This window comes from Theropithecus gelada, chromosome 6 (assembly GCF_003255815.1).
Source record: "Theropithecus gelada isolate Dixy chromosome 6, Tgel_1.0, whole genome shotgun sequence".
NCBI classification, from domain to species: Eukaryota; Metazoa; Chordata; class Mammalia; order Primates; family Cercopithecidae; genus Theropithecus; species Theropithecus gelada.
In genome coordinates, this window is record NC_037673.1 from 172,096,992 (window position 1) to 172,114,580 (window position 17,589).

Below are 17,589 nucleotides of genomic sequence, written 5' to 3' on the forward strand. Positions count from 1 at the left end.
GAATCACCCAGCAAGTTAGGGATGAGGGTGCAACTAAAGCCTGGGTGCCCTGCCCAATTTGGAACATCTCAGATTAGAGCCCTGCATCTCCCACTGCCACCTGGTAATTCCTTGAGCTCTATGTAAACACAGAGTAGGAACCCAAGAGTTCCTGAAATCACTTGATTATTAAATTGTTCATTTCCTGTTCTTAGAAATGAAGCTTTTTCACAATGTATTAAATCAAGCGAAAACATCTTGACTGAGCTGAGCAACCTTCAAACTCAGAATTTGGGGTTAGGCAGGTGGGTTCTCTTGCATTTCTTAGAAAGCATGGAAAGCCTGTTCCTTTTTGGCTTGTTCCACAAATACGTAGTCGGCAACGGCTGACATTTTATGAGTTCCTGCAACACCCCAGGCACTTGACTGGTATCATTCATTCTCCTTCAAACATCCATTCTAGGGCGGCCTTAATACTCCCCCATTTTGCAGGGAGCAAACTGAAGCTTGCCCAGGGACCCACAGCCAGTAAGTATAGCTGCCTGGATTTTGAACCAGGTGTGTCTGATGCCAAAGCCCCTGGGTTTTTTGTTTTGCTTTTTTTTTTTTTTTTTTTCTGCTACAGAATGACTTTCTCTTCCCAGAACAACCTATCAGATGAGATGGTCTGATCACGTAGATAAGCTCTTGGGCCCCATATCATGAAATAATCTCAGTCTACCGATATGACTTCTCATCTTGAGAGAAATGAAGAAAATCTATCAAAGAACAACCAGTGACCCAGAACTCAGCCAGGTTGCAATATCCAGCCTTGAATCCAACAAGGTTGCAATATCTGCCGCCCTTTCCCAGGAACCTTTTTTCTTCCTTGCAAGGCAGTGTGGGACAAAAGGCCTTGGGGAGCAGGCCTGGCCTCCGCTTACCATGAAGCTACTTCACACTTTGGATAGCTCACGGATGTCCCCTCTACACTTGAAAACAGATCTGTGTCTGTTAAAGAACCAGTGGAACTGAATGGTTAAAATACAAAGAAACTCTCAAGTTAGAGTACTAGGGTTCAGCTTCTCAGGGATGTGGGGTGAAGATGGTAAGGAGGCCAAGGGGGAAGGCTCTTCCTCCCCCACCTCTACCATTGGAAGAGTTCCACTTTTACATATTTTGCATATTGAGATTCCCATTAAGATTGTATTTGGAGAACACTTCTGAGGCAAAAACAGAACAATAAAAAATATAATAAAAACCGAAAGTCGGTGATTTAGGAAGAGGGGTAGGGTACTAATGTCTGCCAAGTGCCTGCAAGGCCCATGCTAGGTAGTTTAAAAGCCCTAAGCCCCCAGAAGGTTATGTCTCCAACACTCCCATGTGAAATTCAAAATAAAAATCGATATTAAGCTACAAAACATAAAAATTACATGTACACTACAATAAAAATAACTTATTTTCCATTTGTCTAATTTCCAAAGTCAGGATCTGTTTATCCAAGCTGGCTGTTCTCATTGGCTCAGCTGCCTCCGATTGGCTGGGGCAGTAACACGGGCTGGTCTTTTGATGGGCTGATCCAGTGGCCCAGGCTGGGCCCCCTCCAATCCCCGCCGGACCCAGGGGAAAGGTGGCATTGCCATTTCTCTCTTAGAGAGGGGGAAACTGGGGACTTGAGCAGGTTAGGGCCTTGCTGAAGGTTCCATGGCAAATAAGGAAATGACGGTGGCATTGGAACCCAGATCTGCCTGACTCCAAGTTCACGGCTCTTTCCAAAGCTCCTGGCTTCAATCAAATCTGAACAATAGCGTCAAGATGAAGCCTTTAAAATAGGGACCAAACCGCTTTCAAAAAGCTATTTGGCAGCACCTACGTGTCTGCCCAGTAAGTCGCTCTCTTCCCTCTCCTTTTTCCTCTAGCAGGGCATTGGGTCTTGACCTGAGTGATGGGTGCCTGGTGTCTGAACCAGGGTGAGGCTGCTGTCTGTCTAGCTCCACTGCCCTGCCTGCGCAGAGGCCTCTCCCATCTGACTCCCAATTCTCTTTTGCAGGTTGTCACGTCTTCCCGAGCCAGGCCAGCCAGGAGCGCTGCATGCAAATTCTGCCGTGGGCTAGGGCACGCTAACCAGAGCCGGCGGCATGGACTTCGTCATGAAGCAGGCCCTTGGAGGTGAGGTCCAGCGCCCCACCGCGCGTCCTCCGCGGGTCCGACCCTTGTGGGAGGGGGCTCGGCCCGCCCAGCCCCTCTCTCCCCAGCCCTGATCCCTGGCTGACCCCGCCCTCTCCCTCCCACCGCTTCCTCGTAGGGGCCACCAAGGACATGGGGAAGATGCTGGGGGGAGAAGAGGAGAAGGACCCGGACGCGCAGAAGAAGGAGGAGGAGCGGCAGGAGGCCCTGCGGCAGCAGGAGGAGGAGCGCAAGGCCAAGCACGCGCGCATGGAGGCGGAGCGGGAGAAGGTCCGGCAGCAGATCCGAGATAAGGTCAGCTCCGCCCGCCCGCCCTGGGGAGGGCCACAAGCGGGTAAAATCGGTTCAGCGAAAGCCCCTGCCCGGCCTCCCCTGGATCCCAGCTCTCACCTTCGCCCTAGCTCTCTCTGAGCCTCACTCTTCTCATCAGCAAAATGGGTGTCACAAGGACACCTCCCTCAAGGGATCCTTTTGGGGATTAAGAGAATGCGCGTAGTAGGTACTCCAAGAGGGTGGACCCTACGGTCCACCATTTAGTACTGCAGATTCTTGGGACCAAAAAATGAATGCAGTTCCGAACTGGGGAATGTTCGAAAAATACCACAGTGTCCTAAGCACCTTGTGCTGTTAGGTGTCACTCCCAGCGGGTCTGGGGCTGCCACCCTACTCCAGACAGTCCAGTGCATGTCTGTCAGTGCCCTGCAATAAATAAAGGCTAGAAGTAGTCTTCCATTGGTTCAAGTCAGACTCGTCACCAAATTTGGCTCAAAATATATGAGCAAACGCCGCGTGTTCAGATCTTTGGGGATTTCAGCACAGCAGGAAGTTCTCATGGGCAGATGTTAATTTTAAAGGAAACCCCACGCATGGTCTCTCCCACTGAGGACCAGGCACCATCCTACAGGGAAGACACCCTTATCCCCACCTTACGGATGAGAGGACTGAGGCTCGGGAGGTACTCCTGGCCACCTCAGCCAGTGCTGCATGATCGTGAGACTCCTGCTTCTCCTTGCCCACCCCGCTTCATGCGTGTCTCTGCCCTACCCCTCCCCAGTATGGGCTGAAGAAGAAGGAGGAGAAGGAAGCAGAGGAGAAAGCGGCCCTCGAACAGCCCTGCGAGGGGAGCCTGACCCGGCCCAAGAAGGCCATCCCTGCAGGCTGCGGGGACGAGGAGGAGGAGGAAGAGGAGAGCATCCTGGACACGGTGCTCAAATACCTGCCCGGGCCACTGCAGGACATGTTCAAGAAGTAACCAGGCCTCCTGCCCCAGCCCACTCCACCTGTTACTACTTCTTTTTGGTTCTTTCTTTTCTTTTTATTAGGTTAAGTCTCAACTCTGAAGGGGAAAACCTCAGTTGGCCTCTGCCCCCCTTCCCCGGCCAGGGGCTTCTCCCCCTCAGCTCTCCCTCACACCTCCCTTCATTCCAGGGTATCCACCTGCACCCCACTCCCAAGTAGCTTGAAAAAGGGAAGACAGTCTTTCCCCAGTGGGGGTGGGGGGGCGCTGAACCCAGGGCCAAAGGTACTGGGAGCCCCCTCAGGAAGCCTAAGGTCATGCTAGTGTGGTGACCCCTATACGTTCCTTCATGCTCCCCACTGCCAGGAGGACCACTGTCCCCAGTCAGCCAAAGTAATGACACATTCCAGCCCTGCCCAGCATGCTGACCTTTAGCCTCCAACCCTCAGTGGGCCCCCAGGTCAGGGCAGGGGCACTGAGTGGCCTGGCTCTGAGGAAGGGAGTCAGGGGAAGCCTGTCCCGGGAAGGCCCAGGCTGAGAGACCCCGGGTCTGGCCAGGCTGGGATGTGGGCAGGAGGCTGGGGCTCTCCTTCTTCCATCTCCTTGGTGACACCCAGCCTAGGAGCACCCCCTTCCCCAGCCCCCACCTGGAGAGACATGGCCCCTGCCAAGCTGGTCCCTCCAAATGGATCCTTTGTGGACTTTAGCTTATCTGTGGAGGAGCCCCAGGTAGGGAAGCCCCTTGTTCCACACCCCAACCCCACTTAGGTCCTGGGCCCCCACTGCCAGGCTAGGCCCAGCTTGCTCAGCCAAGGGGCTGCCCAGGCCCCCAGAAAACACTTGGAGCCATCGGGCAGCGATGGTCTGTGCCGTGGGGAGCACCCCCATTGGTGTGGCCAAGCTGCCCCCATTCTTATCCAACCCTCTCCTCACCCTGTCCTGTCCATGCGCTTCCAGGGCCCCGTGGTCCTCAGGAGGACCCTTCCTGGCCAAAGCCCCAAGCCTTTGGTGAGAAGCCAATTCCCGCTTGACAGAAGGCACCACCCATTCATCTCACTGGCCAAGGACAAACTCTCCTCTGGGATGTCTGAGACTGGCATTTGTCCCCCACTCAAATTATCACAGCTTTCTGCTCAGTCAGTTGTGTGGGGATGGTGAGGGAAGAGGGGTCAAATGAGGGAGGAAACTGTATCCATGCATGCATGATAGTGTGTGGCAGAGACTGCATCAGAGATTGTGTGTTCAGAGATCATATGCATATGTGTAGGGCTACAGCGTGTGTGTGTCTTGATATTGTGTGTGTTGTAGTTGTTATACCTATGTGTTACAGATTGTGTGTTAGCCTTGTGTATGTGTGCTTGATTGAGGTGGCGTATTTGGGTTGAAATTGTGTCATGTGTCTGTGCTATCCATCTCGTGTTTAGAGGCTGTATATGTTAGCTTGTGTAAGAATGTGTTTTCAAAATAGCGTGTGTATTGGGAGTGATGGGTTTGTGTTAGGTGTTGTAGAAGTGTGTGTTTGAGAGAATTGGGAGATATTTGAAGGTTTGTGTGTGCATGTCTGGGGGTCTGAAAAGACAGTTACGTGCATGGATGTGAGCTTGGGGAGAAAGAACGTGGGTAAGATGTCCCCTCCCAGCCCTGAGACCATTGGTCACAGTTGGCCACTTCCAATAGGAGACCTTGTCCTTGGCCTAGAGTGCTCCCACCCTTGGGGGGTTCCTGCCTGAGGTCCTCAGAATCCCACTGCGACAGACCCAGGCAGTGCCCCAGGAAGCCATGCTGGGCCCCGCCAGGGCCTATCCCAAAAGCAGGGCCAGGGAGGGGCGACTTGCCTGCCCCTGAAGCCCCTGTTCCCATTGGCCCCAGTTTGCATTCTGCAGGTTTTCCATTTTAGTGGATTCTGCTTTTATTTCAGAGACAGACATGTGTCTTCTCTGTCCGTTTCCAATAGGTAAAGCCATATCAGTTAGACTGCAATACTTTAAACACGAGACAAAACAATCCATATGTTTAGGGAACCAGAAAAGTCCCCTGGTCTGTCCCTTCCTTGGGGAGCAGGGTCTCGGCAGCTCCAGCTCCCTGGACCTACCTTCCTCCCTGCACCCCCGCCCCCTCCTCGTGCCCCTGTGTCCAGCCCCCCGGGGGCCTGTGTCTGTGTCTGTGCCTGTGTCTGTGATGGGGAGCCACCTCGCACCCCTGTTGTCTGCTTGTCTCTTTGTGTCTGTTATCCTGGGCAGGATGGTCATTCTCAAGAACCCTGGGGTCCTGGGCCAGAGACAAGCAGGGCCCAGTCCAGGGGCCCCAGGCCTCCCCAGCCCCTGTGTGTGAGCCCCGCTTGGACACAAGTGTTCAGAGGTACCCCTCCGCCAGTTAACAGGGACCTTCAAGCCTCGATGGTGATGCCAGGACACAGAGAGGACCAGATAGGTAGCAGAGACCAAGGCGCAGGGCGCTTCAGATGAGCAAGAGAACCCAGTCAAACCAGATATTCCAGGTGGGCTGGAGGGACCCCAGACCCTCAGAGGGCTGCCCTGGTGGTCTCCACAGTGCAGTCCCTCTGTATTCCCAGAGTGGGATCGGGGCTTTCAGCCCCACCCTGATGCCTGCCCTCCAGGATGGCTGGTTTAGTCTGAGTCCACATCCCAGACCCCTCTATTCTGCTCTGGGACAGCAGGACTTGAGGTCTTCCTGGGGGTGGGTATGGGGGAAAATTTCTGCCTGGCACACACCTGGCTCCAACCACTGCCAAGTGATCACTCTTAGGCCCAGGGGAACACAATGACTGTCATTACTGACGCAGACCTGGCTGTGGAGAGCAGCTAATGTGTGGCCCAGAGAGCATGTCTGTGTGGCACACGTAGTGCATAGAATACGTGAGAGTTGCTCTAGCAGGGGTGGGATCCTCACGGGATCGCCTGGGAGGTGAGGTGTGCGTGACCCACTGGGTGGGAGAGGAATGAGTGTGCACACATAAATGGGGCAGTGTGCATGCAACACACTTAGGGGAGGAGTGGCCCCAGAATTCAGCACACACACAAGGGAGAGGACCCCCAGATAGGAAAATAGGAAGGAGCAATCATTTGTAGATGGGTGAAAAGAATGAGGCGCAAGGGAGCGTGCACCAGGTGAGGTGAGCGTGTGCGCTCCTGGGGAAGGCCGGGCTCCCGTGCCTGGGAGGCGCTGCCAGAGAGAAGGAAAAAGGTAGCTACGGGTCGCCCTGGGCTGGGCACCGGCGACGGGTCAGGGCGGGTCAGGATCTCCAAACATGGACGTCCTCCCCTCCAAATCCAGAAGCTCCCAAAAGGTGTCCTTAACAGCAAGGCTGTGCGGGGTACTCCTCCAGATGGAATCAGGAAGTGGAGACGCCATCCCAGGTGTGTGAGAGAGAGAGAACGAAAAGGAGACAGCAGTATGGCAGCCCAGAGCCCCTGTCAGGGGACAGCCGGTGGGCAAAGCAGCCAGCCCACAGCCTTGTGGTTAGAGTGCAGTGCGGTGGGCCCCTAGCTCCAAGAGCCCGGCACCCAGCTGGCAGGGTTGTCCATCCCCGCTGGCCACCTGCTCCATCCTTTAGGGTTCCACAGGCCCCTGACTGCACAGGGAGGCTGGGGTCAGCCTGGGCTCCCAGGCCTGAGGACATGCCTCCCACCAAATGTCCCCTGCTCCAGTCCCACTCCTGTCACCCCACGCTCTTCACTGGGGAGAGAATGGGAGGTGCTCGTGCTGGCCCTGGGTGGGAGCGGGGAGTCCTGGTGAGACCCAGGTGAGATCGACCATCCTGCTCGCGCGGGGGAACCTCTTTCCCACATTTGTGCTGTGTCATTGTTGCTCTGCTTCCTTTCAATGTGTCAGTGCCTGGGGGGAGGGGAGGAGCACCCCCTCAGCCCCCCTGAACCTGACCAAAAGCCATGGCTGTTGCTCCCCCCTTTGTATGATGCAAATGCTGAGATGTACAAAATCAACCATGACAACAAAGAAAAAGACCTTGTACAGCAGCTCTCTGTCTCTCTGTCCTCTTCTGTCCATCGGCACCACCAGGGACAAACAGGGGCACCGACTCACCAGGGAGGAGGCAACCCACAAAGTTCAAGAGGCCCCAGAAAATCTTCAGTTTTACCCTGACTTCTGGCCAGGACCCCATGGAAATGACTCCAGAAATCAACCACGGCCAGAGTTGGGACTGGGCTCAGGGTTCCAGGATCACTCTGCCTCCCTGCCTTCCAGAATCAATTCTTCAGCCCCAGGGGCTGAGTGGTCCCTGTGGACCCCCACGCACAACATCCCTGACCACCCTTTCCCCCAGGACCCTCAGGGTGCCGCTTCCTGAGAATGCTGCCAAGTCACACAGTGGGCAGCGGCCTGTCCTCATTCATTTCCCAAATACTGAGGGAGACCTGCTCCCTGCAGGCCACGTGCAGGAGGCTGGGCTCCCAAAGAAAGGACACCACTCAGCATTCCTCCCGGACACAGCCACTTCCCAGGCCTTGGTGAGGAGTCAGGACCATTCCGGAACCCCCTCCGCCCTTACCCTCACCCTAATACCCTGCCTTAAGTTAGGTCCCACTCCTCTCAGCTTGGCTGGGCCCTTCCCATGGCCACACAATGGTCTCCCAGCCCCTACCCCTCTCTTTCCATGCACCCTCTCCTGCCACCCTGCCCCTGCCTGCAAGGTGCATCCAAAACGCAGACTTCACTATGTCACTCCCTGCCCAGAGCCCTCCAAAGGCCAATAGGAAGGCATCTGCCTATAGGATAACATCCAAATTGTCCAAATGGCCCTGTGTGATGTGGCCTCAACCTGCTGATCAGAACCCACACCCACCTCTGTGCTCCAAGTGCCCCAGTCCCCTATCCATACCATCTTCTTGGCGTCTGCATATTCTGCCCCCAGGGCCTGAGATGAGTGGTGCCCTTACCCTCCTTGGTGCTCCCGGGAGCTTGGAGCTCCCTCAAGCTCCAACTCAAACATCACTTCCTCTCTGAAGCCCACTCTGACCCAGCCCGTCCCCCTGACCAGAGCAGAGGCTCTCATTGCACTCGCAGCCACAGAGCATCATGTCTGAGTGTTCAGACAGCGCTGGATATGTTTACGGCTCTGTCACCCAGCAGAGTGATCTTGAACAAGCCACTTAACCCCTCTGAGTGTTTGCTTATAAGTGAAATGGGATGATAAGCATTGCTCCAATCTCCACACTTGTTGTGAAGAGTAAATGGGGTCCTGCACATGCTATGAGCACCACATGGCAAGCATTCAGTGAATGGAGCTTTGCAAATTCTGTTGAAAGAGATGTCGCTGCACCTGTCTCCCTCACTAACTTGGGAGCTTTACAGCTGGCCTGTGCTCTGATCCCTCCCCAGCACCCAGCATAGGGTCTGGCCCACAGTGTGTTGCCAGGGACCCCAGTGCTGGTTCAGGGCCCAAGATATCGATCTCTGCACCTTCTACATGATAGCCACAGTCACTCTTCTTTTGGCTCTTTGTACTTACTAGGCAATGTGGGGAGGGGTGCAGACCCTGATCCTCCACCTTCTATGTCCTGACATCACCCTCCTGCCTGTTCTCCCAGATCTGCCCATACCCCTGGCTTAGTGCACTGTGGGTAGCAGGGTCCCTGGACTCTCTGAGTCAGAGGGAGCTCAGTGTGCAATGGGAGGCTGTGCTAGTGATGGATGGCTACATAACAAATTATTACAAACTTAGCAGCTTAAAATAACACATGCGTATTTTCTCCATTTCTGTGGGTCAGGAGTCCTGGCACAGCTTACCAGGGTCCTCTGCTTCAGGACCTCTCACAGGGCTGCAGTCAAGGTGCAGGCCAGGGCTGGGGTCTCATCAGAAGGCTCAGCTGGTCACAACTCACTTCCAAGCTCACGTGATTATTGGCAGGCTTCAGTTCCTGTTGGATTGGGGGCTTCAGTTCTTGGCTGACTGTTGGCTGGAGGCCATCCCCTGGCCCTTGCCATGTAGGCCTCTCCACTGGGGCTGCTCACAACAGGGCAGCTTGCTTCACCAAAGCGTGCAAGCCACAAAGGCAACAGAGAGAGTCTGCTAGCAAGATGTAAGCCATGTTGTTATATAAGCTAACCATGGAGGTGACCCCCCGTCACCCTTGCCATCTTCTATTGACTAGCGATAAGTCACAAGACTCACCCACACTCACGGGCACGGGACTACACAGGGTGTGAATACCAGGACAGGGGATTATTGGGGGCATCTTAGAGGCTGCCCACCGTAGAGACTGAGGCAAACTTCCCCTTTCCTACAAAGCACTAGAGTAGAGCAGGGCCTTGGAGGAGCCAGAGCTCCAAAACTCTTCAGCCACAGTGTCCCAGGTAGCAGAGGAAATGTCTCAGAGCTGGAGCAGCGGCCAATGGCAGACTCTCCTGGAGCCTCTGCAAGACTAAGGTCATTCCCAGAGCTCCCAGGCTGGGCTCTGAGGGCCTTCCAAGGGTGGAGACTGGAGAGAAAGAGAACAAAAGGGCTTGTGGCTTCCCTGGGAGTCTATCTGTGTGCTCTGCCCAGCACCCCAGGCACTGTCCTCCTAAGACCCAGGGCCCACCTCCAGAAACAACCCAGCCTGGGACACTTGGATACTTACCCTTGGCTTCCCTCTCCTCTCTGCTCAGTGGATCATAAGGTCAGTAAATGCCAGCATCCTCTCATTTTCAGTCCTGAATGTCTTCTTCTAAGAGTCTTAATCCTCTCCGGTAAAATGAGTATTCACTGGGCTTCTACCATGTGCTAGACACCAAGAATACCAATCACACAGCCCTCCCTCCAGGAACCCACGTGCTGAAGGAGGAGATAATGGAGAAACAGAACAGCTGCCCACCACAGCATGAGCAGTGCCACCGGTGAACCTGGGATCATGGTGCAGGCTCCCTGGAGGGGTTTACATCTGAGATGAGTCTTCAATGAGGAAGAATCAGCCTGGTGGAGAAGGAGGGCACATCCAGGAGAGGGACTGGCATGAACAAAGGCATGGAGCAGACAAAAGTAGTTTAACCTGAGCAGTGGGAGTGGGGGAGGGAGAAACAGAGGGTATCTGTGTGAATTCATTGAGGTCTCTGTGAAAGGCTGAGAGGCCAGGGACTTCAACTCGGGTGCCAGGAGGTGGAGTTTGGACTCTACCTGCAGGCAATGGGAAGTCACTGAAGGGTACAGAGCAGAGGTATGATATGATCAGATGTGCAAATTGAGGAAGGTGAACCCCAAAATGTAGCCATGTCTTGACTATTGACTTCACTACAGGATCAAAGCATAGGAAATCAAGAAACCTGGGATGGGAAGGGAATTTAAAGTCAAATCCATCCTCCCATGCAATTCAGGAAAACCTCCTGTGCCATCTTAGGTAGAGGGCACACTCCTGCTTACATTCCCCACAGCGTTGGGAAGCTCATTCTAGGCAGACAGCTCCCCTCTTTCTCCTAAACCAAAAGCTGCCAGGAAGCAGGGGGTTAATGAAGCCTCCTCCAGCATCTCTTTAATTGACTGCAAAATCCTGCTTCCAGACCACTCACTTAGCACTTGTAATTAATTGGGACTTCTTGCCTGATCTGAGAGATGATGCGATACCCCCTGAGGACAATGTTTTCTCAGCTGGGATTCTCCAGCTGGAGACGACACTACACACCCAGCCTCTCCACAGGCACTGGCCTGGGTATGAATGCAGGCTCCAGCCCTTCCCCTCTGGGTGAGCTCAGGCAGGGCACTTCCCCATGGGAGCACAGAGCCAGCACATTGCACAGACTCAGTGGGTGGGTCAGAGCTGGTGTCACCATCTCCGTGGGCTCCAGACCCAGGGCATCCACTCTATCCTGGGGCAGGACGAGGGGTCTTCAGCTCTTGGCCACATCAACTCCAGGCTGCTCTCATTGTGAGAGGCACTTGGCATGGCCCTATCTGCATGAGGGTCAAGACAGCCCATGTCAAAGTACGTAAGACGGGGGAGAAAAAGGGAGGGCAAGGGAGCCCTTACTTACCAACCATCTGCTGTATGCCAAACACGGGGGCTGATTGCTTTAAAGCCTCCTGCTCTCCTCATCCCGACAGGAATCTGTGCAGTCAGTATTCTCCCCACTTTACATATGAGAAAGCTGAGGCTCATAGGTAAAAGCATGAAATGAGAATGGGCACAGGCTTTGGACTTAGACAAACCTGGCTTTCAATCCTGATTCCTTCCATCTGACCCTGGGCAAGTGCCTCAACAGCCCTGAACCTGGGTTTTATCTATTTTTAAAAAATTATTATGTATTATAATACATAATACATAATTATTTATTATAAATTATTATTATAAATATTATGTATTATAATAATACATAATAAAAATTACTATATATACTAATGCCCACCATGACCACCAGGGTCATTGAGGGAATTAAATAATGCCCACAGATCCCCTAGCACAGTGCCAGGCACATAGCAGGTACCTAAAAAATGACAGTGACTGGGCTTGGTGGCTCACACCCGTAATCTTAGCACTTTGGAAGGCCGAGGCAGGTGGATCACCTGAGGTCAGGAGTTCGAGACCAGCCTGCACAACATGGCGAAACCCTGTCTCTACTAAAAATACAAAATTATCTGGGCGTGGTGGCACATGCCTGTAATCCCAGCTACTTGGGAGGCTGAGGCAGGAGAATCGCTTGAACCAAGAAGGTGGAGGTTGCAGTGAGCTGAGATCACACCACTGCACTCCAGGCTGGGTGACAAGAGTAAAACTCCGTCTCAAAAACGAAACAAAACAAAACAAAAAGAGCCATTGCTACTAAATGCTACTATTACTATAGCAAGACTGATGAACAAAAGTAACTAGAGGAGGAAAGGAAAGGAGGGAGAATAAATGAAAATGATACGGAGAATAATTTGTTATGATAAAAATCCTCCAGTCATCCAAATAGTAAATTGGGAAGCCTGATTTAAAAAACAAATCTGTCTTTTGTCTTTTCATGTAACACAAGACAGGTGAGAGGCAAGGGCTAAAGTGAGTTAGGGGACAGAGGGAAGAACTGACTCCTTCAGGAAGCACTCTTGAATTTTTAGCTCGAAAGAAACTTAGCAATGTGCAGTAGTTACCTGTTACTGCAAAATAAATTACCCCAAAATATTAGTTGAGTGTGGTGGTGCACACCTGCAGTCCTAGTTACTCAGGAGGCTGAGGTGGGAGCATTGCTTCAGGAGGCTGAGCTGCAGTGAGCTATGATCATGCTACTGCACTCCAACCTGGGCAACAGAGTGAGACCATATTTCCATAAAAACAAACAAACAAACAAACAAATAAATAAATCACCCTAAAACTTAGTGGCTTCAAGCAATGAAAATTTATTCTCTGTCCATTTCTGTGGGTCAGGAATTCTGGAGTGGCCTAAGTAGTTCTGGATTGGGTTCTGTCATGAAGCTGCAATCAAGATGTCAGCCAGTGCTGCAGTCTCATCTGAAGGCTTGACTGGGCTGGAGGATCCACCTCCAAGGTGGCTCTGTCACAGGACTGCCAGCTGGTGCTGGCTATTGGCAGGAGGCCTCTTTTCCAGAGCTTCTTTAAAGAGGAACTTCTTTAGCATCCTCACAATATGGCAGCTAGCCTCCCCCAGAGTGAGTAATCCAAGAGAGCAAGGTGGAAGCTGCAATGTCTTTCATGACCTAGCCTCAGATACATACCAAGCCTTCTGTAGTATTCTATTAGCCACACCAACCAGCTGTGATTCAATGTGAGAGGATGCTACACAGGGCACGAATACTGGTGGGAAAGCTCCCCGGGGAGTGCCCCCACCTGCCCCCCGCCTTGCAGGTTGTCTGCCTCACAATGCAGACCTCAGCACACCTGCAGCTCTTTCTTCAGCCCCTGGTTAAGACTCCTTCATTCATCCATCCATTGAGAAAACATCTCCTCATTCCTTTCTGCCATCAGCAAGTGCTTTCCTCCCGAGGGCCTCCTCATGGCCAAACCCAGGCTAAGTACTGCCTTTCAGACCCAAATCTGACATGGTCACCAGAGCCTACAGACCAGACATGCAAACCAACACACAGCAAGCAGCCGATCATGAAAAAACACTTGGAACGTGGTTCCAAGCCAGGCTTCATTTGACCTTGATCTCATTATCTCACCTCTCAGGGCCTCCGTAAAAAGAGATATGACTTGCACTGCCCAGTCATGGCAAAAATGTGTGAAAGTACCCAGCACAAGGCATGTTCTCAAAAAATGTTGACTAAGACTGTTAATATTACTATTCTAAATCAACAGAACTTGCACCCCAAACCCGGACAGTCACCCACCTAGGCTTCCCCTGCCCTCCAAGAGAAGGCTGGGCTCTTGGACCCCAACGCTGGCCCCCAGCTCCTGCCAGCCACCTTCTCCAAGGCCTAGCTGAGCCTTGCCTTGGCTCTGCCTGCCAGAGCCTCCCCAGCTGCCAGCCCTAATCAGCCGCTCCAGCCAAGACCTCAAATTGATTTGCCATCGTTTAGCTGGGAAGCAAGAGCTCGTCTTGACTTGTGGCCAAAATCCATTCTGTGATAGCAGAGTAATCGCCTCCGTGGCGGGTGTCCTGAGAATGTGATAGAGATCTAGGACACAAAGTCTCCATCCTAATGCCCAGAACCCTAGCCTCACTGCAGCCCAGCTCTGGTCTCCCTCCTCCCTCCTGCACCTGTGCGGCTGCCATGTGTGTCCTCTGCAGTAGCATGTCCCCTCCTGCACTTTACGTGGTCTGATGCAGTGGCTCTAAAACTTTGCAGCACAGCAGACTAGCCTGGGGCAGCTCCAAAATATACTGAAGCCTGGCCCTGGCCTCCTGACAATCTGATTCAATCGGTATGGGGTGCATCCTGGGCATGGAGGTGCTTTTTAGTTTGTTTGTTTATTTGTTTGAGACAGGGTCTCGCTCTGTCACCGAGGCTGGAATGCCCCATGATGCAATCATAGCTCAGTGCAGCCTTGATCTCTTGGGTTCAAGCAATCCTCTTGCCTCAGTCTCCCTAGCAGCTGGGACTCCAGGCATACACCATCAAACTCAGCTAATTATTGTTTTAAGAGACGAGGCCTTGTTGTGTTGCCCAGGCTGGTCTTGAGCTCCTAGCCTCAAATGATCCTCCTGCCTCAGCCACCCAGGCATTGGGGTTTTTAATTAAGAGCTCTCTAGGTGGTTCTGATGGGCAGCAAAGTCAGGGAACTGCTAGTCTAAGGCATATAGCACTGCTACCCCTGGATGCTTGTACTCAGCATGACTCATTTAGTCACTCAACAGTTATTTATTGAGTACCTACAATGGCTGAGCACTGTTCTAAAGGCTGGAAATGCCACCAAAAACAAAGTCATTGCCTGCATAGACTCAACATTCTAGTTAAAGGCAGTGGCCAAGAAACAAGAGAATAAGTAAAATCTATAAGCTATTAAATAATAATAAATGCCGGCCAGGAACAGTGGCTCATGCCTGTAATCCCAGCACTTTGGGAGGCTGAGGCCAGTAGATCACCTGAGGAGTCCAAGACCAGCCTGGGCAACATGATGAAAACCCCTCTCTACTAAAAATACAAAAATTAGCTAGGCGTGGTGGTGCACACCTGTAATCCCAGCTACTTGGGAGGCTGAGGCAGGAGAATTGCTTCAAGTGAGCTGAGATTGAGCCACTGCACTCCAGCCTTGGTGACAGAGCGAGACTCCGTCTCAAAATAATAATAAGCACTTAAGAAGTCATGTGTGGCCAAAGTGGCTTTTGAATGACACCTGAGTCCCCCATATACCAACTTATGGCATCTGCCCTGCCTACTGCTGAACAGATTCTGAACCCTCACCCCAGGCCTAGACTGAGTCTCCACCTCAGCCATATGGTGACCCCAACTCACACGGTACCCCCAACCCTGGCCACACACTCAGTCTTGACGCCAAGCACAGAGTGAGGCTTAACCCTAGTGGCAGACCCAGCCTGAGGTTGTCACAGTCTCTGAACATTTGCTTGGGCCCCAAATTCTCCCATGAACCCAGGTCTTGCCTCCCAGCAGCACCGCATGCAGAGAACAAAGCTCCCTACTGCCTGTCTAGCCCTGCTGCCAATCCCAAACTTAGCTCTACTCTCCACAACCTTCCCTACAGAAAACCCACCGGGTTTTCTAAGGATTTTTACTACTGGTGTCTACAGGCACAAGAAAACAGATGGGCTAAACAGATGGGAAAAGCCTCCGAGTGGTAAGGTTTTTGAAGCTGGAAGGCCCCTTAGAGAGCATCCAACCTCACCCCCTTGCTTTACAGCGATGCCCAGAGAAGTTCGTAAGTAACTTGCTCAAGGTCACTCAGCAAACCAGCAGCTAAACCAGAAATGGAACCCAGGTCGCCTCTCAGCCCAGCGTTCCCTCTCCTGCCTCCCTAGGACAGAGTAGGGGGTATCACCCATCTGGTAAAACAGCGCCCAGAATTTCCCCTGGGAACCCACTCCTCCTCTATTCTCTACACCATGATTTGCGTGAAATCCAATCCAATCTTCAACAAGTGTTCCCCTGGTCCTGTGATTGGTTGGGAGCCAGACTCAGCACCCAACTGGGCAGGGTGGGTCCAGGAAATGTGCTGAGACCACAGTTCCTTCTCCCCGGTGCACTCAAAGCTGGGCACTGGGACAGACGAGTGCCGCCTCCCTCACTGTCATCTCACGTGGGCTGGGGATGAAGCCAATCCCGGGTGAGGAGGAAACATGTGCGATGAAGAGAAATGGAATTGTGGGGGCATCCTCTGAACATCCACCAACCCATACCCGGAAGAGTTCCCTCCCTTCTGGCTTTTCTAGTTCCATGAGTCAATAAAATCCCCTTGTACTTAAAGCCATCTGGGTTGGGTCTCTGTCGTGTGCAGGCCTGACCAATATCGAAGGCAAGCTCTTTCTGGCTCTCCCAGAACGGAGCTTCCCTACGTCAAACCGTCCCGCTCTCAGATCTCAATCATTCTTTTGCCCTTGGTTTCTCTCCACTTCTGGAGCTCCATGGGGTATGGTCCCTCCCCCGACAGGGCTCTGTCTTCTCCAGGGTCCTCCACATTGTGGCAGGCAGAACAATGCCCCCTACCCCCACAACGATGTCCACATCCTAATGCCTGGAATCTGTGAATGTGTTCTTATCTTATGCAGCAAAGAGCAATTAACGCTGCAGATGCAATTAAGGTTTCTAATTCATCTGATCTTAAAAGAGTAGATTATCCTGGATTATCTGATTGGGGGCAATGTAAACACCAATGTCCTTAAAAGTGGAAGAAGGAGGCAGAAGAGACAGGGGGATGGCAGTGTGAGAAGGACACAGCCCAGTATTTCCAGCTTTAAAGACAGAGAAAGGGTCCACAAGCTGAGGAAAGTGGGCGGCCTCTGGAAGCCGGAAAAGGCAAGGAAACAGACGCCTGGAACACAGCCCTGCCCACACCTTGATGTTAGCCCAGTGACATTTGAGTCTGGTCAGATTTCTGACTTCCAGAACCCTAAGAGAATAACTGTGTTGCTTCAGGCACTGTGTTTGTTACAGCAGCAACAGGAAACTGATACGATATTGGTACCCAACAGGATGGTGAACAAACACTCCCCCTGAGGCCCTGGATCAGCACTAAGCACAGGCCTGACTCTGAGCTGGATGCCAGGAACAGTGAGATAAACATGGCCCCCAACGCCAACCCTCCAGGCTCTGGTAGTCAGCTGGGGCAGGGGCCACATACGCAGTAGACTCTGACACAGCATGCTCAGTGCTATAATACAGGACCGCGCAGGATGCTGCCGGAGCCCAGGGTAGAGACACCCAAACCTGCTGGGGGCATTTCCTAGAGGAGGCAGAAGCTGAGCTGACTCTCCAGTTAGCTAAGATTAAAAACCAAAAGCCAGGGGATGGGGGTGCGGGGCAGGCATCCCAGGCAGAAAGAGCTACAGGAGCAGAGGCTCCGAGATTGGGGGAGCCGCCCCCCACTGTGGGAACCGGAGGGTGCAAAGGGCTGCAGGGGGATGCAGCGGAACCAAAGTGAAGACTGAAATGGTCCATCAGGGAAGGGAAGGGAAGGTGTGGGGTCTAGGGCTGTGGGGAAGGCAGCGGAGGGAGACACTGGAGAGCTGACTTCCCTGCGGGGGGTCAGGAAAGAAACAGAGTCCAAGATGAGTCCCGTTTTCTGGCCTGGACTAGTGCTCTTCCTCAAGACAGGTGCCACAGAGGCAGAGCAGATTTGAGGGGATGAGAATGCAGGAGTCTGTGGAGC

The 17,589-nt window shown here is 52.8% G+C and overlaps 1 protein-coding gene across 5 annotated transcripts in view; it reads left to right on the plus strand.

The window, feature by feature from the left end:
- Positions 1-3,580, plus strand: part of CPLX2 (complexin 2) — an 84,059-nt gene extending 80,479 nt beyond the window's left edge. For 3 of the 5 annotated variants that reach the window (XM_025387935.1, XM_025387937.1, XM_025387936.1), the window contains exons 2-4: positions 2,009-2,127; positions 2,264-2,439; positions 3,200-3,424. In XM_025387935.1, the coding sequence (XP_025243720.1) occupies positions 2,097-2,127; positions 2,264-2,439; positions 3,200-3,397 (405 nt within the window). In that variant the 5' untranslated portion in view covers positions 2,009-2,096 and the 3' untranslated portion in view covers positions 3,398-3,424. Of the gene's footprint in view, positions 1-2,008; positions 2,128-2,263; positions 2,440-3,199 lie in introns of all 5 variants that reach the window. The other 2 variants (XM_025387934.1, XM_025387933.1) reach the window with 2 other exon arrangements.
- Positions 3,581-17,589: the final 14,009 nt, after the last annotated feature.